Source organism: Podarcis muralis, chromosome Z (assembly GCF_964188315.1).
Source record: "Podarcis muralis chromosome Z, rPodMur119.hap1.1, whole genome shotgun sequence".
In the NCBI taxonomy this organism is placed as follows: domain Eukaryota; kingdom Metazoa; phylum Chordata; class Lepidosauria; order Squamata; family Lacertidae; genus Podarcis; species Podarcis muralis.
In genome coordinates, this window is record NC_135673.1 from 48,645,887 (window position 1) to 48,672,785 (window position 26,899).

Consider the following 26,899-nt stretch of genomic DNA (forward strand, 5'->3'; position numbering starts at 1 on the left):
TGCTTGTCTCTTAAGAGTCACCCCAAACCCACCTATAACAACCCCACAGTGGAAAATGCATACATTGCAATCACAGCCTATCAACAGAAAGTACTCATCTGCCTCAAAGGATACCCTGGGATGACTCACAATGGCGACTTGGAAATAAATTCAGCTGAGCTTTAATTTTAGAATTCATCCACACACCCTCCAAACATAAGTGTTAAGAACTATGTTGTCTATGGTGGTGCCGCATTCTTGTGTTTCTGGGAACAGAATGGAGACCCACACAGGGTTGTAACTAACAGCCTCCTTTGAAGGCAGGTAGTTCTACCAGATTTCTATGTCTGGAGTGACTGATGTGACATGGCTACAGAGAAGGCTGAATGGAAGGAGATGAACCAGAGCAGGAAATCATTCAGAGATGCAACGGGAACCCCCTTCTATGTGGTTGGGCTCACATGAGCCTTCAATTGCATTGCTAATTTATTTCTCGTGGCATACCAGATGTTCCTTGCCATTCCAGTTCTGTCCTGCCCCGCCCCCTGTCCCTGCCCATGGGACCTTCCAGATATCTCCTCCTCGGCAATCTCCCTGTTTTTGGAGGCCCACCCCCACCTTCCTCAAATTCATGCTATTCCTCAGCTGGGATGCCTTTCAAGAAGCATTCATCTGCCTCTTTCGCTGAGTGACTTATTAGTACTGATCATGTTTCTAATAATATCTGACATTGTAAGATGGCCCATCTGCTACAGCATTTCACTTCTTAAAAAAAAAAAAAATACCTAAAAAACTATGCAAAAAAGTGTTTTGTTTGGGGAATTTTCCCACCAAATCAAAGTGGTGGGGGGAGTAGAAATACCATTTGGTGACAAATGACAATCTGCTAGGGCAGACATAAAAGAAAACAAAATGCTCCCAAATTCAAATGATTTATCTAGTCAGTCATGTACAAATCTATGCATTCATCAGGACTCCAGACAAGTCAAGAAAAAAATAAGATAACTGAAAGTGAAACAGGTATCTGAAGAAGTGTGGATGCACACAAAAGCTTATACCAAGAACAAACTTACCTAGTTGGTCTCTAAGGTGCTACTGAACAATTTTTTATATATTTTGAAAGTGAAACAGACATAGAATTGTTTGTTGTGTCCAATGTCACAAACTCAGTGAATGTTGACATTCACCAGCCATTCCTAATTTTTTAGGAGGCTGCTGGTGAATTTCAGAAATAGTTTTGACATTTTCCCTAGCAGACACTATTGACTAATTTGGCAAATCATCAAATTTCATTTCCATTGTTTCCCAAGATGGAATTTTCCAAGCCCTGTTTTACATTTACTGGCACATCTCAAGAGCCCCCACAGCCATTTGCCACAGGCTTGAAACCAGCCAGGCTATGGGTTCTTGCAATTACTATCCCAAGTTTCCATGTATCTGGATCAGCATTCTTAAACCTATGGTCTGTGCACTACTGCAGGTACATATGAGCCTTAGAAATCAAGCCCATGAGCATGCACAAAGTTCACCTCCCTGGCCAATGAAGTACCTCTGCATTTAATACGCTAGTTCTGCAATACAACAGCATTCTTTGTTTGTTTGCTAATTATTGTTGCGTTGCATGATTTCTGGTGATGGATGATTTAAAAATGTTGATATAAAGCTGTCAGTCAAGTCCAACATTCTGAGAGGACTGGCGGCCTCTGTGTGCAGGCAGTTTTGTCAGCTGGTCGGCTGCTGCAAGGAGTGGTAACTGGTAACTACTCGGATGCAGTCCTCTCATGACTCACTGCTATCTAGTATATAGTTTATCTGTTATGCAACCTAAGCCTGCCTTCAGGAACAACTCTGTAAACCTGAATGAATCTGATAGTAAAGTGGTTTCTTTAAGAGGGACAGAAAGGGATTATCAACCAGGAAGGTATAATTATTGATAGGACTCAAACGAGTTAGCAACCCGCTTGTCGCTGCATAAACTCAAACAGGGGATCGTTTAAACTCTGCTAAATTATATAAACGTTCCCACAGGATCAGCCCTCAAGAGAATGGGTTTGACGTCAGTGTGGAGCAAAGGTGGCCTTTTAGATTATGCTAGACTCCAAGCGCTCATCATCCCTGGCCGTGATCTCTGGGGCTGAAGGGAATGGAGAGTCCAGCAACATCTGAGAGGCCACAAAAGGGTGGTCCAGACAGATGGCTAATTGCCTAAGCCTGCTGGCCTTCACTACGAAAGATAAATACTGTGCAAAGAAGGCTGCAGCCTTCAACCCAATAGCCTGCTGAATAAATCAATTTAAGTCACCTTCAATGAACGCCCAACGCCATCTATCCAAAACAACTGCATTGGCTATTTCACCCAGATAAATTAGCACACATGTCTGGTCATGCGGCCTATGCTACAGAGGAGAGTCCTCTATTTGAAGGAGCCCTCTTTCTCAGAAGTGGGGGACCTGATGTCCCCTGATGTTCTTGAGGTACAAATCCCATAAGCCCTCAGCGAGCATGGGCGACACATCAGGGATGTTGGGAGTTGTAGTTCAGCCAGCACTTGAAGGGCCAACTGTTCCTCACATCTGATCTGTCTGAAGTGCTGTCTATTCTAAGTCTGGTTTCAAGATAAATAACTCTTAAGGTGGAAAAGCAGCCAATAGCACCGAAAACTGCTCCATCAGGAGTGAGCCTCTGGTCAGCTGACTGAGAAGGCACAGAAGTCATGTGGTCACCATCTTCCCCACCGTGGAGAGATGGGATTGCATTTCTAGCTACAGCAATAATTTCTAAATCGGCCTATGAGCATAAATTAGTGTATACAAATATTATGTAAAGCCAATCTTCTTTTCAGTGGTGTGTTTCCTCTGTTTTGGTGGAAGAGGTCAGCCTAGGGAATGGTGAAGGAGAAGCATCGCCAGTGAAGGAGAAGCATCGCCAGGGGGGCACTGCAGGCTTGCCAAGCAAGGGCTACTTTTGCCAAAGGGAAGCTCTCAGGGTCCAGGGATATACGCTATAAGCAAGCAGGTGCCTGGTGCTCAGAAAGGGAGGCTTGCTTACTATTTTTAAAGCCTGCCATTAACCCCTTGTGAACTGGGTGGGGGCTTCGCAGAAAGTGCCCATCAGCTTGCACCAGGACGCGTGCCAGCTTCAGAGGGGATTTCATGGTGGGCAGCGAAGCAAGGCAGGCAGCTGTTGAATGTTTTATACCTCTCTGATTTTAAGGTGGGGGTGGGGGAGGAATGAAAAGGAAAAGGAGAGAAAGGAAGAGAGACTTGCAGCGTCTCTAAGATGAAAAAGAGCCGGAGTCAAAGCTCAGCCTGAAGGGTGGAGAGCATTTTCCATACCACATTGCCTTCTTGGGGCTGCAGGAAAAAATGGGCAGAGCAATGGGTGCAAATTTTGCCTTTATACAGCAGGCCGGCCTTGACATACACACTTGCACATCCCACACTGTAGACCCACACTGTCCAGTCTAGCATGGCTGTGCTGGCTTGTGCTGATGGGAGTTGTAGTCCAAAACATCTGGAGGGCACCAGGTGGGCAAGGGCTAGCTTACTGTGACTAAACCAAAGTCCATAAAATTGAAATGATCACACATTTTCCCCATGCCCCCCATTTCTTATGCATCTATTTTAGATTGCAAGCCTCTTTTGAGGTAGGGACCTGCCAGGCCTGTCCATTACCCAAAGCACAGTCATCGTGGCTACTGGACACTGATGGTCATGAATTTCCTGAATCCTCTTTGAAAGCCATCCAAGTGGGTGGCCCTCACTGCCTCCTGTGGGAGGGAGTTCCACAGTTTAGCTATGTGATGTGCGAAGGACTTTCTTTTATCTGCCCTGAATCTTCCACCGCACAGATGGTGCTATTTAAACAACAACAAGCTAACTGAGAGGGAACGGGGCCAAGATACAGCAGTTCTGAGGCAGAAGTAAACCACCAGAAGCTACATTTGCAATCTCATGGCGCTGGGCTCAGGGTGACAAATTCAAATATTCCTCAACAGAAATGAAGATGCATTTGAATTTATCTGCTGAACTCAAAAGCTTTAGAGATGTGTATCTCCGAACAGGGTGGGGATCCAGCCCTTTTAAGCACTGTCAGATTGGTGGGCGAAGCATCATCCCAGAGACTGGGCAATGGGAGAACAAGTATTCACTGGACTCTGTACAACCAGCAGAGAAGGAAAACTCAGGTATGGGCACTGTTTGGGGTGGGGCTGCAGCTCAGGGTAGAACAGGTGCTTTGCATGCAGAAGGTCTCAGGTTCACTATTTGGCAGAATTAAGACTGAGATGAGAGGAATGACCTCCGCTTGAGGTCTTGGGGAACCTGCGTTAAAAATTCACCAGTTGCATTTCACACCTGGCTATTGGCCACTTGCGACCAAGTGAAGTTGCCCAGGTGCCAGAATGGCTCCTGAAGTTTCCACCACCTGGAGGTGCATGCCTGGGGGTAATTGGATGTGGATTGTTTTCACACACAAATACCCAGTTCTGTAGATTTCTATCTCTCATATTTTATCTGCACAATCAGAATGAATTTCAGGAATGCAAAAGTTGTATTGAAAAACAAGACTTTCGAGCCGTCCGGTCTCAAAATGGCAATTCCATTCTGGCGACTGTAACCCTGGTGTAAGGAACCATTTGGCACCTAGCTTACCGTATTTTTCGCCCTATAGGGCGCACTTTCCCCCCTCCAAAAATGAAGGGGAAATCTGGGTGCGTCCTATGGGGCGAATGCAGGCTTTCGCTGAAGCTTGGAGAGCGAGAGGGGTCGGTGTACACCGACCCCTCTCACTCTCCCGACTTCAGGAAGACATCCGCAGCCTGCTTCCCGGAGCGTCGGGCGCCCTGAAAGCAGAGCGCCCGGCGCTTCGGGAACACATCCATAGCCTAGACAGCCCTGCGGGAGGTCCCGCAGGGATGTCTAGGCTGCGGATAGCAGCCTGCTTCCCGGAGCGTCGGGCGCCCTGAAAGCAGAGCGCCCAGCGCTTCGGGAACACATCCAAAGCCTAGGCAGCCCTGCGGGAGGTCCCGCAGGGCTCCCTACGCTGCAGATAGCAGCCTGCCGCCCGGCGGGCAGGCAGGGCGCCCTGAAGCAGGGTGCCCCTCGTGCCGGGCAGACATCCGCAGCATGGGGAGCCTTGCAGGAGTTCCCTGCAGGGCTCCCCACGCTGTGGATAGCAGCCTGCTGCCTGGCGGGTGGGGCACGCTGAAGCAGAGCGCCCCGCGCACCGGGCAGACATCGGCCAGCCCCACAAGCTCGGGGGACAGCAGGGAGGCGCAGCGCCGCCATCCCGCTGTTCCTCGACCTGGTTCGATTTCCCCGACCTGCTTTGGGGGGGAAATAAAGGAATTCCCCCCCTTTATTTCCCCTCCAAAAAACTAGGTGCGTCCTATGGGACGAAAAATACGGTATATACCTAAGTTTCTGCGGGGAACAGCTACTAGCTGGGGGAGATGACCGTGGATCTGACCTAAAGAGAAGGTGGCTTTGTGATTCCCTCTTTCACTTTTCGGGAGTGAACGCCAACGCTTCTACAGTCAACATGGCAACTGGCGTGCAGAAGATGGATGTGACAGCAAGCCTGCCAGAGCTTTGCAATTTGTGGAGTTGAAAACATCTAATAAAAGAACCCCAAAGGGACCACTCCTGGAGCCAGTGCAGGGAGGACGAAGCATGCTCAGCGGCTATGTAGCAGCGAAGGACATTAGGGAAGGGCTTGGAGAGAGAGATGGAAACCTGGGTGGGAAGGAAGGAAGCAATGCTGAAGGACAGCATTGCTGACCAATTGGAAAACTGAATAGGGCCACTCTGCACTGCAACATTCCAGTGCAGGGATCATTTGCATGGCTCATAGCCCTAGAGGAAATTCAAATGCTCTTCTGCAGCTGTGGGTTCACAGGCCAGAGGTAGAGCAGGAAAGGGCCATCACTCAGTCACAGAGCATCTGCTTGCATGCAGAAGGTCCCAGGTTCAACCCCCACTGAGAGGAACTCCAGGTAGAGCTGAGAGAGACTACCTGCCTGAAACCCCAGAGTGCTGCTGCCAGTCAGAGTAGACACTACTAAACTAGATGCTTTAATAGTCTGAGTCAGTATAAGGCAGCTTCCTGCGCACCTATCCGCATGCTTTGCACACAGGGTCCAATCCTGGCAACTCCGGTAGCAGGTGAGCAGCAAAACCTCTTGTCTGAGAACTCTGGGCAGATGCAGCCAGTCAAAGTATGCTGTCTAGAGGGAGACCAGAGTGGGGAGCCTTTGGCTTTCCAGGTGTTGATGAGGAAAGCATGCCCAATGGGAAGAGATGATGGGAGCTGTTGATCAGCAACACCTGGAGATGGGCTGGATGGATGAATAGTCCAGGGTGGATAAAAATCCAAGATTTTTTAAAATCAGATTTTTTTTATTTAAATCAGATTTTTTTAAAAAAAATTAGATTGGATTTTTAAAATAAAATGCTTTTGGAGGAAAAATCTTTCTAAAGATAGTTTTCTATTTAGGTTACATTATAATAAGGATTTGTTTTAAATTTTTCATGTGTGCTAAAACTCAGTCTAAGTTCTTTTTTTTCTTTTTAAGTTTAACCACATCAGTTAACAAACATGGATACATATGCTATGATGTTATTGCTTTAGTTAAATAAATTGTTTAAATTGTTATTAAGGAAATGATTGTTTTTCTCCTTCCAATAAAATACAGCAGAAAAGTTGTCCAAATATAAACAGTTAACTTATTAAACATCACAATAATTTCATAATTATCTGTCTATGTATTTCTAATAGTATAACCAAATCAGTAATTTTTGATATAACTGTAAAAACTACTCTGAAAATTTATTATTCCAAAAATGAAACCTTCATCTGCTTGTAAATATTAAGATTATACCAGCAAGAATGAGTCTTTCTGTAAAAAAAAGAAAAAGAAAAGAGATTTAAATCAAGTCTTACTGACGTGTTTTAAATCAATTTGATTTAAATCAAATCCACCCTGGAATAGTCTGACCAGGTGTGTATCCATATCTATATCTATATATGCACGACAGCTTACTATACCCTGCCAGCCGTCCTATTTCACATCTTCCAATGCCATTCAACAACTTCTGTGCCCCACATCGAGTGCCTCAAACCAAAGTAGTCTGAAATCTTCTGCTGGAGAGCCGTAAATGAAACATTCTGTGCATGCAGTTTAGAAGCCAAGCCTGTCCTTCTGCCATAGCCAGGCACCTGTCACAACCAGGAACAGAAGACTGCCCTGAAACCCAAAGCTCGCATGAACACTTTTACAGCCCCCAACGCCCATTGCTCACGTGACGATTGGCTTGCGCATTAATCTCAGCACATCACTGCCCACTTTCTGAGCAGTGCCAAGTTGGTGCCTCTGATACTGATCTCGGGCTGGTGTGGCAAGCACATCAGATTACACACTGCAGTACATCTGAGAAGTCAATAAGGACAGCTTGCTTTGCCCAAGTTCAACAGTTTCAGTAGTCCCTCAAACAAGAAGTCCAGAAACATATGGAGGGCAGTGTTAGAAACTCAGATAGATAAGCTAGGTGCCAAATGGCACCTTAAACCTAGGTTAGGTCGCTACAACAGAATGCCTATTTGCCAGGGGGTTGGACTAAATGACGGTCGGGGTCTCTCCCAATGCTACAATTCTATGATCTCGACTACATTTATTGACTGTCGCTTCTTCACTTGTCCCAGCATGCAAGAAGGAGAAGCAAACACAGTGGGCATGGTATTAACTATCGACTAAGGCAGAGGTTCTTAGATTGTGGTCGCCAACCTGGCGCCCAGAAATCTCCATGAAGTCGCACTTTGGACCCACGCCAGTAGCAAAATGCGCCTGATTAATTTCTAACACCGATGGAGGGTCATAGGGTTCCTCTCTGCAATCTGATATAAAGTGTTGCTTCAGGTTTGGCTCCTCAGAGTAGGCAACTTGCCAAATGGAGGATTCCTCTTTGCCTTGCTCCGGCATGTTTTGGAACTGGGCAACATGCCTGACCTTGACTCAGGAACAACACCTTAGCTTCAGCTGAGATTCTGCCCTTGCAGGGGGTTGGAATAGATGACCCTTGGAGTCCCTTCCACCTCTCCAATTCTATGATAACCCTGTACCTGCATCCACCTATCTCTGCAGCTTTCATCCTTGACTCTGGCCTGACCTGGATTACACATGCATCTTCTATCCGGTTGTTTGCAGGCCTGATCCTGCAGGGCCCTGGCATGCACTGGCTGACAGTCCCAGTTCTGCCCCCTTCCCTCTGCGTGGGAGACCACTCAGTTTGAAGAAGGCGAGAGTGGCAGAGACTGCCAAAGAATTTAAGAGTCTCCTCCAGCCTTGGTGGTTTCTCAGGTGCTCAGACAGTACAAGGGCAACCACAGCAAACAGACTGGTCTTCAGTTTCCCCTTCCACCCAAGACCCAACCCAGTCCTAGGCAAGGCTACTGAAGCAAGCTTAGAGAGAGAAGACCACAACATGCATGCTACGTGCATACCATGCAAGGCCATGTGTAACTGTGGAGAACTCCTGAAATATTCATGCAGCTGCAAGCTCAGTGCTATGGTAATTTCCCCTTCTTAGTTCGCAAGAACAGTCTCTCCCACCCCCAGTGCTAACAGCCTGCAGCAGATATGCAAAGAACATAGGCTGGAAATAAAGGCGACCCACAGAATTTAAAACCACTGCTCAAAGGATCTGGAGGCAAAAGGTATCACTCTAAGAAAGTCAATTATGTCTGCCCATCATAGAGTTGGAAGAGACCCCCAGGGATCATCGATTCCAACCCCCTGCAAGGCAGGGATCTCAGCTAGATCACCCATGACAGGTGGCCATCCAACCTCTGCTTACAAATCTCCAGGGAAGGAGAGGCCACCTGCTGCCTCGCCTTCAAAGTGAACCCAAGAAAGGCCTCAGGCTGATTTTAGTAGTTGGGAAATTAAAGATTAAAAGCAGCACTTGCCTTGAAGTGCTGGGTTTAATTAGTTACAGGTTAATCAGTTCAAACATTTATTGGCAGATTGAAGTTTGCAAACGCATGCTACTACATCCGTAGCCAGTTTCGAACAAACTGTCCTAAATCTAAGGTTGTGGAGGTAGAGGCCTCGTGTTTGCTGAACAGGATGACCTTTTGGGCATTGCAATGTTTGCACAGCGGATGGAGGCTGGAAAACACGTTGGATTCTAAGTCGTACATTCAGCGTCTTTGCATGTGAGAAAATGTTCTTTAAAAATCAGTTCTTAAAATTCTACTTAAAAATTCTACACCAGCAGCATTGTACACCTACTCAAATTATCTCGCATTACTTCCAGTGCATCATCAAACTGTTGTGGGAAGAGAGGGGCTTTTTCCATTTCAAGCATGAATGCCCACATGGGGTGTTATTCTGGAATGAAATTTGTAAAGAGATATCAAGGGATATTACAACACATATTCAGGTTTCTCCCCAATTATCACTACTAAATATGTGGACGGATGCCATGAGGACATTTCGCCAAAAACCTGCCAAGCTCTCTATAGAACCACAGTAGAAATCGTTAAGAAATTTGTACTATCAGGTAACTCTCATGGGGTGTCCAGAGCACAGTCTAGTCCTACTGTGTTGGATGAGTTTCAGTTGGCAAGGCTTGAGGATGTGGACAAGGTGCCTGGACTGGTCAGGGTGACCACTTGCATGCGCTCTGGACCCTTGCCTCTCTTGGCTGATAAAAATCAGCAGGGAGGGGACAGCTGGCTGGGCCAGGGAGGTGGTTAATGTAACAGAACGGGGCTTTTCTGCAGTGGCTCCCCGTTGGTGGAATACTCTCCCTAGGGATATTTGTCCGACACCTCCCTTATATATCTATAGGCACCAGGAGAAAACCTTCCCCTTCACCCAGGCCTTTGGCTGATTCATAGTCTACTGCCATTTAAATGTGTTTCTGTGTTTGGGGGGGGGTATTCTTTTTTATGTTTTATTTATTTGCGCTTTTATCTCATGTTTTTATCTTGTGAACCGCCCTGAGATCTTTTGATGAAGAGTGGTATATAAATCCAACAACAACATCGTCCTTATGGTATAAAGTAGCCTTTCTCAACCTGTGGGTCCCCAGATGTTGTTGAACTACAACTCCCATCACCCCTAGCTAGCAAGGCCAGAGCTCAGGGATGATGGGAGTTGTAGTCCAACAACATCCGGGGACTCACTGGTTGAGAACCGCTGGAAAGTCTCTGGAAATTAGTTACTATAGAAGAAATAAAACATAAATTAGCGTCTCTAAGGTGCAGGAAGAGCCTGATCATTTATATTCTGCATGCTGAGATTTTATTTCGTATAGCTTAGTTTCAGATTTACAGGCATCTCTCCTGTACAGTCTACAGAAATATGGTTGCCATGATTTTAGTGTTAGTATTTAATATGCTCAGGTTTTGTATGCCTTGCCTTTAATTGGATGTATTGCTGAATTTTTGTTATTGCTGACTTGTCTTGGCAGTTCCATAATAATTTGAAAACTCATTAAAATAAATTAAAACAAGCAACCCTCCGCCGCACCTTTAATAGGGTCTAGAAATGGCCCAGAGGGACGCGGGTGGCGCTGTGGGCAAAAGCCTCAGCGCCTAGGGCTTGCCGATCGAAAGGTCGGCGGTTCGAATCCCCGCGGCGGGGTGCGCTCCCGTTGCTCGGTCCCAGCGCCTGCCAACCTAGCAGTTCGAAAGCAAGTAGATAAATAGCGGGAAGGTAAACGGCGTTTCCGTGTGCTGCGCTGGCTCGCCAGATGCAGCTTTGTCACGCTGGCCACGTGACCCGGAAGTGTCTCCGGACAGCGCTGGCCCCTGGCCTCTTAAGTGAGATGGGCGCACAACCCCAGAATCTGGCAAGACTGGCCCGTACGGGCAGGGGTACCTTTACCTTTACCTTTAGAAATGGCCCAGAAGCCTATGCAGTTGCTCTTGAGACTGGTGTGATGATGAACGCCCCTTTTGAGGGTTAAATATTGGTGCTTATTATTTCTTTAAAAAATATTTATATACCACTGTATCATAAAACCTCTTGGCAAATAGAAGGAGAAGAAATGGAGGCAGTGAGAGATTTTACTTTCGTGGGTTCCATCATCACTGCAGATGGTGACAGCCGTCACGAAATTAAAAGACGCCTGCTCCTTGGGAGAAAGGCGATGGCAAACTTAGACAACATCTTAAAAAGCAGAGACATCACCTTGCCAACAAAGGTCCGTATAGTTAAATCCATGGTTTTCCCAGTAGTGATGTATGGAAGTAGTGATGTATGGAAGTGAGAGCTGGACCATAAAGAAGGCTGATCGCTAAAGAATGGATGCTTTTGAATTCTGGTGCTGGAGGAGACTCTGGAGAGTCCCATGGACTGCAAGAAGATCAAACCTATCCATTCTGAAGGAAATCAGCCCTAAGTGCTCACTGGAAGGACAGATCCTGAAGCTGAGACTCCAATACTTTGGCCACCTCATGAGAAGAGAAGACTCCCTGGAAAAGACCCTGATGTTGGGAAAGATGGAGGGCACAAGGAGAAGGGGATGACAGAGGACGAGATGGTTGGACGGTGTTCTCAAAGCTACAAACATGAGTTTGACCAAACTGCGGGAGGCAGTGGAAGACAGGAGTGCCTGGCGTGCTCTGGTCCAGGGGGTCACGAAGAGGCGGACATGACTAAACGGCTAAACAACAACAATCATAAAAAATAAAAGCAGCTTACAACAATAACTATATGTAATAAAAGAGCATAAACAAACCATTATGGAAAGACATGTTCTTAATTGCCCAAATGAGCCTCGCCACATAGGAAAGCTTTCAGCAGGCTTTTAAAGTTGAAGGAGAAAGTGCTTGCCTAACCTCTAGCGGCAGAGTTTTCCCCAGGAATGGGCAGAGGACCCTAATGGGCTGCATTCTATGTCATTAGCAAGTGAGGCTCACCAACTTGGAGGACAATCAGCGATGCTCCTGCAAAAGATCTCCGTGACGGAGCTGGGATATAAGAGTTTGGGCAATCTCTGCAACACCCTTGACCTAAGATGTTCTGGGCTTTGTAAATTAACATAAGGAGCTGGAAATTATTAATTTAGTCCTATAAACTTCACTTCGTTTTGAAGAGTATCTGCTTTGAAGAACTACACCCTCCCCCCTCCCAATTATTTGAAATTCACCACCAGGCAATGGAACAATGGGGTCACATGTGCACCAAAGGTCAGCCAAACACATGTTACTTCAGCTCTGGAAGGAAGAGTCCTTGCCTCTCATACAACAATGGATTAACAACAATGGATTAACAATTTGCACTCTGGGTGCTTATCTGAGCTGACAAGTGATGGCGTTAGGGTGAAGAATAAATCAAGAACATTTGGCCGGCTTCTCTGGAGACTTATTCATCATCACTGGCAGCCCGGTATATTCTCATTAACAATTCATATGGCCAAAGCAGCTTAACCCATGTTATGCTTTCCTATTTTCCCTTTTCTTTTTCTTTTTTCTACATCACTTTAAATGTATTGTTCTGAATGGTAATTAAAAACTGCTTGCTTTTCTTTTTAGCCTAGTGTGATTATGTTCTATGGACCTAGGTCTAACTGCTGTGTTCTTAAACCAAATTATATTTCCAAACTATTTTCAAGGGCTGCAAATCAGAGCTCTGGACGATTTTTTTAAAAATAAAAAAATTATCTTGCTCTGTCTTTCTTTACTGGTGTTTGATGGATCTTTCATTTAAAGATATTTGTAAGCCAGCTTGAATACCATTTGGGGATGAAGGGTGGGGAGAATTGTAAGTTCACAGGTGTACAGTGGTGCCTCGCAAGACGAAATTAATCCATTCCGCGAGTCTCTTCGTCTTGCGGTTTTTTCGTCTTGCGAAGCACGGCTATTAGCGGCTTAGCGGCTATTAACGGCTTAGCGGCTTTAAGAAAAAGGAAACAAACTTGCAAGAACTCGCAAGACGTTTAGTCTTGCGAAGCAAGCCCATAGGGAAATTCGTCTTGCAGAACGACTCAAAAAACGGAAAACCCTTTCGTCTAGCGAGTTTTTCGTCTTGCGAGGCATTCGTCTTGCGGGGCACCACTGTATTAGGAAGAACTACATGCTTGTCTAGATAGATGCAGCTCCATCCTTTTTTTTAAAGTGCACCTTGCTCACCAAAATATTTTCGAAAGGCTAAGCTTGCAAGTCTGCGTTCTTTGAAAACTGGATGCCACAGGTTGCTCCTGTGCAACTGACTGGTATTTTCTTCTGATTTTCCATGTGAGGTTTTAAGGATTACTGTCAGTTCAGTTACCTTAATTACACAGCTCTGCCAGGATGTAACACGAAATGACAGGCTGTGATGCCATCATTGCCACCACTTTTCCCCTTTGCCAATTGCAGTTCTGAGTAAGCCAAGAAAGTGTAACCAGTTGCCTTTGTCAGTGGGAAGAAAGTTTGTGCTTTGTACCTGGCCACAAGGTAGCTTGCACCTCTCCCATTCATAGGGTTCCCCCCACCCTCAAAGGATTGCAGGTCAGAATGCAAACAGACTCCAAATTTATCGGAGGAAAAAGGAAGGACCACAAAGCCCTTTGGGAGGCAGACTGCATCAGCCTCTGCTTTGCAAGTCAAGTTAATCAGTTCCGAAGTCAGAAATCTGCAGGAGAAAATCAACATGTCCAGCGATCAAAAACTAGTTCAGCAGCTTTGTTGGAAGCATAACAGTACAGGACTCAAGCTAAATTGTTGCACAAAATATTTAGCTACTGAGCAAATGTCATAAAAAGCAATGTAAACAATGTAAACATATTAATAGGTAAAGGTAAATGGACCCCTGACCATTAGGTCCAGTCGTGGTCAACTCTGGGGTTGCGGCGCTCATCTTGCTTTATTGGCCAAGGGATCTGGCGTACAGCTTCCAGGTCATGTGGCCAGCATGACTAAGCCACTTCTGGCGAACCAGAGCAGCACACGGAAACGCCGTTTACCTTCCCGCCAGAGCAGTACCTATTTATCTACTTGCACTGGTGTGCTTTCAAACTGCTAGGTTGGCAGAAGCTGGGACCGAGTAATGGGAGCTCACCCTGATGCTTATCCAAAATATTTGTGCTCATGCTGCTGGCCAAAGCTCAAAGCATTCAAGGACACTGCAGAACAAAGGAGGGGGGACCACATACATATACACACAGATAAAACCCTTTCTATCTAAATAACAACAGCATGGGTTAATATTGTTCAAGGGTTTGGAAATTAGCTTTCAGTTCCTGTGCTTTCAGAACCAAGCACGAAAGAATCAAGAACACAAACAAAGCAGCAGTAAAACTGTTTCTGACAAGAGGCAAAATCTACTACGCATTTCTTTTCTTTTTTTTAAAGATATTTATTCGAATTTTACAAAATGAAAAAAGAAAAATACAAAATAAAAATAGTTAAAAAACAATTCCATCTTTCCATCACTTATTTTTCATTTGCTTGTTTCCCAGACCTCCTCACACCTCCCTTTTTTGTATTCCAATTCAATTTATTAGCTCAGCAAATCCTTTCCCTCTTTGTTTATCCTAGTCTTTAATCTTAAAATATTGTAACATTAAATTTTTGCCTGTTAATAATCCATTTTTTCATATTCCTTATAGCGTTATAGCTAAAAACCACATAACTTTTCATCCAACATCATTCTAACATTCATTAATTTTACAATGTTTCTGTAGGTAGTCTTTAAATTTCTTCCAATCTTCTTCCACCGACTCAAAATCTACTACGCATTTCAAGAAGGCATGGAGTTCCCCCCACTGGCCCCAAATACAGACCCGCCTGAGTGTCAAGTCTACCTAGGGAAGCCTCAGTCTCTATGTCAGAGTTTTCCAAACTTTCCATGTTGGCGACATACTTTTTAGACATGCATCATTTCGTGACACAATTATTCAGTTTTGCTAGCAAACCGGAGGTTAAACTAACCCCTTTCCAGCCCTGGGAGGAGTGTGGGGAGCATTCGCATGACACACCCACACATCGCAACCAACACACTAGTATGTCACAACACACAGTTTGGAAAGCTCTTGCACATTCAGGAGAATCAGCACAAGAGGCAAAGTTTTACTGGTGGTGGCACTGCAGTTCGGGTACGCCCTCTAGACATAGGCAGGGCTCCTTCTCTGCCTGAGCTTTCTTTTAGAGCAGGGGTGGGGAACAGCTGTCCATGTGCCAAACTGCAACACCCATCTGCCCCCAGGCAGCTTGCTAACAATTTCACATTATATTTTAGATTCATGCTTTTCCTTGGGTTATTATTGCATTGTTTTTAATGCATGTTGCATTTCACTGATACATCCTTTGGGTATTTCATATGTGTAGGGGCTGCTTTTTTATTTTATCATGATGCTGCCCTAAGGGAAAAGCAGTGTCACACAACTAATTGAACTGAATACGCAGGACCTGCAACAAAATTTTGCAGTGGGATGCTCCTGTTTAGGGAGCAGACCAGCCATACCATCCTGGCGGATACTCCATTCCATTCCTACTCCCCTCACCCCACCCCAAACATATACTCAGCATTCAGTGTCCACCCAGCATGCTCAGTCCTCATCAGCCTGTATGTTGTTGTTTTTTGAGTGATGGTGGTGGGTCCCCCCCCAAAATATTTTTTTTCAACTTCTGCAACCTTGGGGCTACCCCAAAACTCTTCTTTGCAGGGGATGCCATTTTGGCTAGATAAAAATTGCCACTGGAGAATCTGATTAGTGTGCAGGACTGAGTCTTCTCAGCTTGTTGAGTCGAATTATTACAATTAATTTTAATTACCATTCATACAGAGCTAGCTACATATAAGGTGCTTTATGAATAATGAGAAGCTGCGAACTGTGGCTATAAAGGGATGTCCAATGAAGCTGAATGTTGGAAGAGTCAGGGCAGACAGAAAGAAGTCCTTTGTGCAGTGCAGAGTTAAACTGTGGAACTCCCTGCCACAGGAGGCAACGATGGCCACCAAGTTGGGTGGCTTTAAAAGAGGATTGGACAAATTCATGAAGGAGAAGGTTGTGCAAGGAGTTCTAGCCACAATGGCTCTGCTCCTCCTCCACAGCCAGAGGCAGCAATGCCAGTCTGAATGCCAGGCACTGGGGATTGCAGGTGGACAGAGTGCCCTGCTTTGAACTTCCCACAGAGGCATCCGGTTGGCCACCATGCCGACGTTCTGCCTTCACTGCCAGAGGAAGTATCCTTCTAAATACCTGGGAATCACCGGTGTGGGTGGTTGGGTGGGTGCTGCTGCGCCCAGGGCCAGATTGCAGGCTTCCCAGAGAAAGCTGGTTGACCCTATTCTACCAGGCTTTCTCCCTATGTTCTTAACTCTTGACATTTACCTTCTAACGTCTGATTGTTTCATTCTGCTACTGACTCAATTTTAGCTCAGACTTAAAATGCAATTTGGTCTAGAACTCTTGCTTGAAACAGGATTGCTTTTCTCTTTTTATAAAAATTTTGCGCTGCAACTTTATAGAGATTTTGTTGTAAGCCGCTTTGAATACTGGTGTGCAAGATCTAAATTATGCCATTATATTATAATTCATCCTGACTAATTAATATAATTAAGTATGTGTCATGGCTTCCCATTTTCTTCCTTTTTGTTCATTGCAGAGAGCTGTGGGGGTTTTCATATGAGGGAGGAATGAGGAAGAAATCTGATTCAATTCCCATTTAAAGTCAAACCTACCTAATTCACACCTTTGTACACAACGCAAGGACCAAACCACAGCTGCCCTTCAAATTTCACACTTCTGCAAAGGAAGGCACTACTGTCCCGGCAAGACCAGTGGCAGAGGGAGGGTCTTGCGTGGCGGCACGTCGCCTGTGGGGATGTGGAACGTCGCCCATGCCAGCATCCTCCCAAGGGGGCGGTCGAGTGTGGGGGCGGAGGGATTACACGGGCCCCACTGTGCTTGCTTTACACCCGTGTAAGCGGCTCCTGTCCCGCTTTGCTGCTTTAAAGCAAGCCGCGGAGGAGCTCCCGCCCGTCCCTCCTCTGCTTAGCATTCACTTCATAAAACACACAGACATATCCCCTTACTTTTTAGGAGGAAAAAAGTGCATCTTATGGAGTGAAAAATACAAGCGTCTTATGGAGCAAAAACTACGATATTTGAACTGTTCTCAAAACACCTCTGTCTTTTCTTGTCTGGGCTAAACCCAGCTTCTTCAACCATTCTTCATAAGGCTGTTTCCAGACCCTGGATAATCTTGGTCGCCCTCCTCTGCACCCTTTCCAGCTTGTCAACATCCTTCTTAAATTGTGCTGCCCAGAAGTAGACACAGTGTCCCAAGTGTGGTCTGACCAAGGCAGAAGAGAGCAGGACTATTACTTCCCTTGACCTGGACACTATATTTCTGTTGATGCAGCCTAGAATACCATTAACTTTTTTTGCTGCTGTATCACACTGTTGACTTCGGTGACGCTTGTGGTCTACTAACACCCTTAGATCCTTTTCACATGTACTGCTGGTAGAAATACATACATACATACCCAGCCCAGCTGGCTGGGTTTTCCTTTTTTCTTTTTTTTTATATATTCTTTTTATTAATATTCCTTTATCATTGCACCAACAAAACTTTACAAAAGATTACACACACACAAAAAAATTAAAAAGTAAACACACAAAAACAAAAAACAAAAGGTCCACAAAATGCAGCAAAAACCAAAAACCCAAGATAACAAGTGCAGAAAAGACAAAAAGAACAGAGCACATTTGAAAATTTACATACAACACTTAACAACCTCTACTTCCTTCCTTGCTGATTTCGGGTATGCATTTTTATCTATTACGCTTTACAGCTGGTGTTGGTTTTTTGTTTGCGCGTCGAAAGTTTTATAATAAACCTGTTATAGTTGGTAAATTTCTGAAATTGCTTTCTATGTATGCTGAAAATTTAATCCATTCCTTATTTAACTTTGCTTTTTTTTGATTTCTAATTCTTTGTGTCATTTTTGCCAGTTCTATGAAGCCATATAGTTTCGATTGCCAATCCTTTACTGTTGGTAAGTTTGTGTTTTTCCAATTTTGGAAAAACAGCTGGCTGGGTTTTCCAAGCCCACTCTGGGTGGCTCGCAACAGAATATTAAAAACACGATAAATCATCAAACATTAAAAACTTCCCCAAGCCAGGTGTCCCCCATCCTACATTTTTGCATCTATTTTATTGTTCTTTCCCAAGTGTAGAACCTGACATTTGTCCCTATTGAAATTCATTTAGTTTGTTTGGGCCTAGTTCTCCAATTTGTTAATCCCAATTCCATCTTCTGTGGCATCAGCTACACCTCCCAGTTCGGTGTCATCTGCAGATTGGATGAGCATCCCCTCAATTCCTTCATCCAAGTCATTTATAAAGACGTTGAACAACAATGGGCCCAGGACAGAATCCTGCAGCTGCCCTCTTGTCGCTTTCCCCCAGAAAGATGAGGAATGAGTCCTCTTTGGGTTCGGTCTGCCAACCAGCTACAAATCCACCTAACAGTTGCCTCATTCCACCCACATTTTACCAGCTTCTCTGCAAGTATATCATGGGGGACTTTTGTCAGAAGCCTTGCTGCTATTTAATCCATTCTTTAAACAAGTTCCAAATATACTGCATATGCTTTCTACATGTTTGTTCTGTGCTGTCAACATATCAACCAAAGATTGGCCATGGACCCTCAATGATGGGGAGTGTGTTGGTGGGCAAATCCCCAATCTCCATTCAGACAGAGTCTCTCCTTGCATTTCCAGTTGGCAGGAATGAGCGGGTTTTCCTGCAAGAAGTTTGAAGGTTCCCCTTCTGAAGCCACATGCCAAGTTCTGGAGAAACCAGCCAGGCTGGAATGACAAGACGGTAAAAAGGCTCAGCCTTTCCCAGCTGTGTTTCAGCTGCACAGCACGCCTTCCTCAGTATCCCCTTTTTTACACAAACGTTTAAGGCAATGAGGAAGAATACTACATCCCTGACCAAATCGCAAAGGGCCTGGCAGCAAGAGCAACTAAAACAGCCTTTGCCAAACTTGGGCCCTCCAACTGCATTTTACCCATAGCCAACAGGGGGTAAATGCTGCAGTGTGGTCTAAGTGGTTAGAGTGCTGGACTAGGGTTCAAATCTACTTGGCCATGAAGTTAAACAGGGTGATCTTGGGCCAGTCCCTGCCTCTCAGCCTAATATGCCTCACAGGGGTGACAATTAAACAAGGAGGGGAAGGCCACGTCGGAAGCCACCTTGAGAAATGGTGGGAAGCAAATACAATAAATAAGTAAATGAAATCTAGAATCAGAAAACTGAAGCTTCTTTCAGTTTTCTGATTCTAGATTTCATTTAGAAATCTTCTTTCTTTTCAAAAGGAAAGAAGGCTCTAATCTGCACCAGAGTGATGAATTTCCTGATGGTAAAGGGCCCAGAGCTCACACCTGCTTGGCATGCAGAAGGCCCCAGGGACCATCTCCAACGGCCTCTCCAGGGAATGCTGAGAATGCTGAACACCTGAAACACTGGACAGCTGCTGCCAGTCAGTGCAGACACTCTTATTGAGATGGGCCAGTGTTTTTACACAGGACAACTTCCTATGTTCCTAGTACAGTGGTACCTTGGGTTACGAACTTAATTTGTTCCGGAGGTCCATTCTTAACCTGAAACTGTTCTTAACCTGAAGCACCACTTTAGCTAATGGGGCCTCCCGCTGCTCCTGTGCTGTCGCCGCACAATTTCTGTTCTCATCCTGAAGCAAAGTTCTTAACCTGAGGTACTACTTCCAGGTTAGCAGAGTCCGTAACCTGAAGCGTCTGTAACCCGAGGTACCTAGTTCCTAGTAAAATGGAACTGAAGCAACTGTGGGGTGAGAAGCGAGACCCACAGCTCTGGGGCAGGGTGCCTGTTTTGCATGAATGAGGCCCCAGGGTCCCTCCCCAATGGCCTCTCCAGTCAAAGATGGTGTGCAGAAACCCTTTTCTGCCTGAGCTCTGGAGAGATGCTGCATCACAGCAGACAGTGCTGAGTTAGCAGAACTAATTGTCCGATTTCATAGCTGCTTGGGGACCCATGCGAAAAAGAGAGGCATTAATAATAATACTAAAACTGAAATACTAAAACACAATTCAGTTAAAGCTCAGTGATATCTGGGAGTTGCAGTTTGTTAAGGGTGCTAAAAGTTGTTCGGGAACCCTCATGGCACTCTGAGAGGTACTATTTTCAGAGTGGTCCAGCAATCAATCCCTCTCCCTAGGGAACTCTGGGATATGGGGCTTCCCAAAAACTCTCAGCACCTGTAACAAACTACAGCCCCCAGGATTCTTGGGGGAGGGGGGTCATGACTGTTTAAAGTGGTGTCACAATACTTTAAATGTATGTAGCTTTGGAGAGTTTGCCTTGTGCCCCAGCCCAGGGACTCGTTCATAAACTTCTGACACCAGCTGGCCCAGACTGGAAGAAGAAGAAGAGGAGTTTGGATTTGATATCCCGCTTTATCACTACCCGAAGGAGTCTCAAAGCGGCTACCATTCTCCTTTCCCTTCCTCCCCCACAACAAACACTCTGTGAGGTGAGTGGGGCTGAGAGACTTCAAAGAAGTGTGACTGGCCCAAGGTCACCCAGCAGCTGCAGGTGGAGGAGCGGAGATGCGAACCCGGTTCCCCAGATTACGAGTCTACCGCTCTTAACCACTACACCACACTGGCGTAAACGGTTGCCCCCAGAGGTCTGCAGCAACAAATGAAGCTAGGGGCCATGAAGTTTGGGGGGCGGGGGCGATAGCAACGAGGGAAAGAACCTGAATATCGTGTCCTCAGCGGGTTCCCCTTCTACACACAAGCCCACCTCCTTGTTGGTGTTGCTACTCACTTGCCTCTCCTACTGGACTCAATCCTTAGCCCAGAGAGGAGGATAACACTTGGTGAGGCCTCCTATTTCCTCTCCCCTCACTGCTTTCAGGCATGTTCTCCCTGACATTTTGGTTAGCGAAATGGTTAAATATCAGCTAGCACTGCATATATTGTTGGATTTCAGCTCCCAGCAGTCCCAGTGGCCAGCATGGTGAATGGTCAGGGACAACAGGTGGTACAAACCAGCAACCTCTGCAGGGCACCTCTATTGACAGGGAGTCCCAAAGTCTGGGACCTCCGCAACAGAGAAGCCCCTTCTTTAATGTACCCACTTCACCTAGCATAGAACATGGACCTAGTGAGATAAACAAGGCAGATAAGAGTGGAGCCATCTTTCTGCAAGCTGAGCGTCTCTAGAAGAGCAACATCAGTAGGTGGTATCTAGTGGTGGTTCTGCATCCCTTCCCAGATTCATGGAATCACTGAGTTGGAATCATCTAGTCCAATCCAAATATGCAGCTGTCCCTTATGGGGATTGAACCTGCAACCCTGGCGTTCTCAAAACCACGCTCTGGCCAACTGAGCTATCCAGGCCGAGATGTCCTTCTGCTAGCACTAAATCACTTTAAACATGGCATCCCACAAAGAGCCCCAGGAAGTGTCGTTTGTTGGGGCTGTTAGGAGACCTGCTTATTCCCCGTCACAGAGCTACATTTCCAGAGTGACTTAACAATCAATCTCTCTTCCCAGGAAACTCTGGGAATTGCAGCTCTGTGAGGTCTCCTAACAGCTCTCAGATCCTTTGGAAGAAGCCATGGCTGCTTAAAGTGGCAAGATAAAGGAAATAGTGTAGATGAGACCTCTCTGTCAGGATAACTTTATGACTCTATCTGCCAGGCAGGATGGGCTGGGAAAGGCAGGTCCCTTTGCTTTGCGCAAGTTGAAGTGTTTCCATCAACGCAAAGCCTCCACTAGATGCAAGGGGGGAATGGAATTCAGTTTGCCTAATTCACACTTTATGAAACAAGGCACAAACCAAAACGCAAGCCATCCTTCAACATTCACATTTTTCTAAATTTTGCAATGTAACAAAAATCCACGTACCAGCAAAAAGTGTGCATGTTGTTAATGACAGACAAAGATGCATTATATTTGAGAAAATATAATCGCCTCATCCATTTTCCTGAGAACCTTTTCTTTTTTATTTGTTAAAATTGTAAACTGATGCGGCAATGTGGAGAACTGATCTTAAAATCGGAAAAATGAGAAACTGGGAGAACACTCACCCAGAGATACATCCCATAATAATTCATTTTCTGGCACTTCTGATGCCTTGACAGGACTCAGATTTGTTTGTTTGTTTTGAGTCGCCAGGCCAACACAAAGCACCACTAAGGGTGTCCGACAATTAAAACCTAAGCGTGCAATATCCTTCAGACTATACCATTCTACCATTCTATGAATATATATCTAAAAAAAATACAGCATAATGAAAAGAGGGTCAGTGCAAATGAGAGAAAAAAAGCAACAGAAGCAACTGTATATATCCGTGTTTTTAAGAACGCACTCGCTCCTGCTGCCTCCTAAAATGCTAGTGGGTTATTCGAACACAGCTAGTTTTTTAACGCTGTCGCCTTCCCACAGTATTTGGGTGGAAAGAGAAAACTCTCCGTTCAGAAAGGCGGGTGGCAGGCGCGGAAATACGGTCACGTGACCTGCTCTTCCATTGTCTGATTTCGTAGGAGGAGGCCAAAGCCCAGGAAGCCCAGAAGCAAATGGCACGTGTTGCCAAATCTAATTCGCCTGTCACCCTCCTCTCCCATCGCCACCGTTGCTATAGTATGTTTCTCAGGCAACAGCCTTGGGTTGTTGTTTTTTCTAGAATGTGTATCTGGGTGGAAGCAAGATACTGAGGAGTACCCACTTCTCAACAAAACTAGGTTGTGGGGCTGGTGAAACGCAGTTCAGGGGCTGAAGCTGAACTGCAGGCCAGAGAGTCCCCCGTCTGAAACTCAACCCTGCCACGAATAGAAGTCACAATCCCTCTCAGCCTCAGTCCCTCCCATCTCTAATGATGTACAGTGGTACCTCGGCCTATGAACAGCCCTGTGAATGAACTGTCTGGTGAACCAACTCCGCAAAACCAGAAGTAGGTGTTCCAGTTAGCGAACTGCCACAGAAGCCGAACGGTGGCAGGGAACTGGCGATGGGAGGCCTCAGTAGAGAAAGCACACCTTGGTTTAAGAATGCTTTGGTTTAAGAACAGACTCCCGGAACAGATTAAGTTCATAAATCGAGGTACCACTGTACATCAGTAATGATGTTCCTTCCTTCCAGCATTGTTGTAAATATTTGCAAAGCTGCCTACATAGAATCCTAGAATGTAGAGCTGGAAGGGACCCCAAGGGTCATCCACTCCAACCCCCTGCAATGAAGAGTTTTGGGCACACATTGCTTCCCTATGTACGAACCTACTCTGCTGACTTGGGCCTCTTGGAGCACCTACCCCCAGAGCTCTCTACTCGTGACTGGCAGCAGTGCTCCAAGGCATCAGATAGAGGAGCATGGAGCATTATATGGAGGCAGACCATCTAGTGCAGCACCGCTTGAGAACCAGTAGTTCTCAAAACCTTTTCCTCTGGCCCCACTTTCAGAATGAAACATTTGTTCATGAATTTTTTAGTGATAAGAAATACAGTGGTACCTTGGGTTACATACACTTCAAGTTACAGACTCCGCTAACCCAGAAATAGTACCTCAGGTTAAGAACTTTGCTTTAGGATGAGAACAGAAATTACTTAACCCGAGGTACCAGTACCTCAGGTTAAGTACTTAATTCGTTCCAGAGGTCTGTTCTTAACCTGAAACTGTTCTTAACCTGGAGCACCACTTTAGCTAATGGGGCCTCCTGCTGTTGCCGCGCCGCCGGAGCACGATTTCTGTTCTCATCCTGAAGCAAAGTTCTTAACCTGAAGCACTTTTTCTGGGTTAGCAGAGTTTGTAACCTGAAGCGTATGTAACCCGAGGTACCACTGTACATTGGAAAACAAAAACAAACAACTCCTAGCAGTGCTTGATTTTTAACCTAGAACACAACTACTTTATGATACAATCATGGGAAAGTATAAAACAATGCTAGTACATAAGAACATGAATCACACCCCAAATATGAAACTGATTGCCCTTGACTCTTCCTGCTGCACTTGTCCCCCTCTCCTGCCTTGCCCTTCGAGAACCCTGGTCTACCTGGACTGGAAGCAATGGCTCTGCAGAGTTTCTGGCAGGGGTCTCTCTCAGTCCCGGCTGAAGATCCTGGGGATGAAACCTGGGACCTTCTGAATGAAAAGCATGTGCTCCACCGCTGAGCTAGATGCCTTTCCCAACTCTGCCACCCAGCTCCCCGAAGGGATTGTGGGAGGGAACTGTTCACCAGTGAACCATCTCTCACGTCTGCTATTCCAACCAATGGCTGGCCAAGGGTGCACCAAAACAGTAAGACCTAGCAAGAGAGGCGTTACTGGAGCTCCTTACCTTTAGGGAGTCAAAGCAGGCGATAACTCGTCCATTTTCCACATGGCAACTCCTTGAAGGGTGGGCAAACTTGCACTCTGTGTCAGAGCGAGAACAAGTACCTCTCTGAAATTCTCGACATACTTCTAAGGTCAGCCATTTTGTATCACGAACCAAAGAAACGTTCACAGCCATTTTTAAAAAAATAAAAGAAACCACCCCCAAAAAAAGGAAGGGGGAGGAGAGAAAAAGGAAAACGCAAGAAACCACACCCCTCCTTCAGGAGAAATAGTACTGCTGATCTTTCAAAGAAGAAGAAGAAGGGGGGGGGATAAAAAAGGGGATTCAAGTTTAAAAAAAGTGAAGAAATAACTAACTTGTTGCTTTGGTAAACTTTTCTATTTGTCAGCACTTAGGTTTCCATTGAACTCAAATTGTGTTTGTTGAAAAGAAGGATTAAACATAAAGCCAATCATAAAATAGAAATCTCATCAGAATTAACTGAAAAGTCAAATTAGAGGCCAGCTCCTAAAAGTGCAATTCTCGAAGTCAAAATAGAAATGTTATATATATATATATATTATATATATACCTATATATCGATATATATAATTCTTTTTTTGTGCCACTGCCAAAATTATTCTTTCAAAATAACTGGCAGACTTTTTATTTCCCCCTCCAAAGGATTATTCTGTGCTCTCCAGTTACTGGTTTCAATTATTCTCACGCTGAAAAAAGGAAAAAGGAAAAGTCATTGCTGGCGATGCTGCAGGTGGACCAGAGTTGGTTGGTTTCGTTTCTTGACAGGGGAAGAAGAGGAGCTGCAAGCAGGAACCAACAGAAGTTGGTTTTTTAAAAAAAATTCCGTTTTTTCCTTTCGTTTGGAATATTTTAGTAAAGAGAGACCGTTAAGTCTGCTACATAGTCAGGAGACAGGGGAATGGCAGAGCAAATCTGAGTTGTAAAATGGTTAGGAAGAATTTTTTTGGGGGGGGGGAATTATAAAGATGGATGAGTTGCTATCAGGATATGAACTGCAAGCAACGCCAAACTTTGGAGAAAGGAAAAGCAAAAATAAAAAAGAGAGGGATATCTATATATATCAATAGATATATATATAGATCTATATACACACACGTATAGATATATGTATATATATAATTTTTTCCCCAAAAAGCGAGCGAGGCAAAGCCCTGGACGCAAATCCAAGCGGTGGCGGCGGCGGCGGCACAGGATTCAAGGAAGGCACTTTTCAGCTACCTGCGAAAGAGAAGAGAAAAGTGTCAGCTGAAGCCCAAGGCAGCTCCCCACCCTAAAGCTTCCAGCCCTCTCTCCGGAAAGCAAGTGGAAACTCATTTTCAACAGGAAAAACCTCTAGATACTGACAGTGTGGCATTTTGAAGGCAGCCGCGGTAGGTGTTTGTATTAAAAAAATAAAAATAAAAATAAGAGAAGAGAGAGTCAGAGAGGAAAGAAGGACATTTCTCCACACGGAACTGCGCATGGCACAGAGGAAGCAACCAATTACATTTACCGTTGCAGCAGAAAGCCTGGGCAGGCATCCAGTAAAAAAGGTTGTTGCATATTGATTTAATTCTGGCAGACATTCTCCCTCGTTTTCTGCCTCTTGCACAGTTTCTCTCCCTGCCCCCCCCCCCCCCCGCCCAGTGCACGGGGAAAATGCCTCCACCTGGCGTTGCGGCAGAGGGCCCTCTGGTGCGCCTGGGATGTGCCGCCGGGTTCCCAGCAAGAGCCAGCCACTGAGTGGGGAGGATCTGCTTATGCACAGGCCACTCTGACCGAGAGATGTGGCGAGGCGTCGCTGTCGTGTGCAACAATCCACCCCTGGCACAGCTGGAAGCTCTCCGTGGCAGAGCAAGCATTCTGGAAAGGGCCCTTGCCCCCTTGCCACCCCCTCCACCAATTCCTCGCTGCTACTGCTGCCCCCTTCTCCAACCCAGAGTGGCTGGTCGTGGCAGGGTGCCACTCTCAGAACACAGTTGGGCAGAAAACTGGGTGGGGAAACCTTGACTCTGAGGGCGTCCACAGACAAAGGAAAAATAAACTACCCTTCTGCTCTTTTTGCGGCACCATAAATCATTGTGGAAGGAAGTGTGCTTTGCACACACGCATCTGGTGGGTGGGAAATTTCATACACCCCCCCCACACCCCCATCTCCTCATAGCAAACATTTGCCTCTGGGAGGCGGAGATAGCCGGGTGCAAAGAACTGTCTGCCGACAGAGGCTCAATGCTCTGTCTCACCCCATTAACTGCTACAGGTCCGTCATGGATTAGGGTTAACCCTCTGCATGCTAGCTGAAGATTCAGTGACTGAGGTTTCATTCAGAAGGAAGAAGCTCATTCGTTCGCCAGGCGGTTTTTCTTTTCTCCCCTCCCGCCAAAACGAGAAGAAAAGCCCAGAGTGAAACTTAAGCCTTCCATTGAAACAGAGGAGGATTTACTATTTAGAATATTAACTCCATGTCTGCATAAAAAGTCTGTGCGTGTTCAAGTTCCAACATTATTACAGTAGTACCTTGGGTTACAAATGCTTCGGGTTACAAACTCTGCTAATCCGGAAGTAGTACCTTGGGTTGAGAACTTTGCCCCAGG

General features: G+C 45.6%; 1 protein-coding gene across 9 annotated transcripts in view; it reads right to left on the bottom strand.

Moving 5' to 3' along the window:
• Positions 1–26,899, bottom strand: part of MBNL3 (muscleblind like splicing regulator 3) — a 121,399-nt gene that overhangs the window by 47,758 nt on the left and 46,742 nt on the right. For 6 of the 9 annotated variants that reach the window (XR_013391312.1, XR_013391311.1, XM_028714233.2 and 3 more), the window contains exon 2: positions 24,306–25,544. The exons of 1 other annotated variant lie outside the window; for it this stretch is intronic. Coding sequence is in view for 5 of the 8 variants with exons in the window: in XM_028714233.2 (XP_028570066.1) it covers positions 24,306–24,479 (174 nt within the window). In the remaining 3 variants the exon portion in view is untranslated. Of the gene's footprint in view, positions 1–7,026; positions 7,738–24,305; positions 25,545–25,670; positions 25,693–26,899 lie in introns of those variants that run through there. 2 more of the 9 variants (XM_077922342.1, XM_077922343.1) reach the window with 2 other exon arrangements.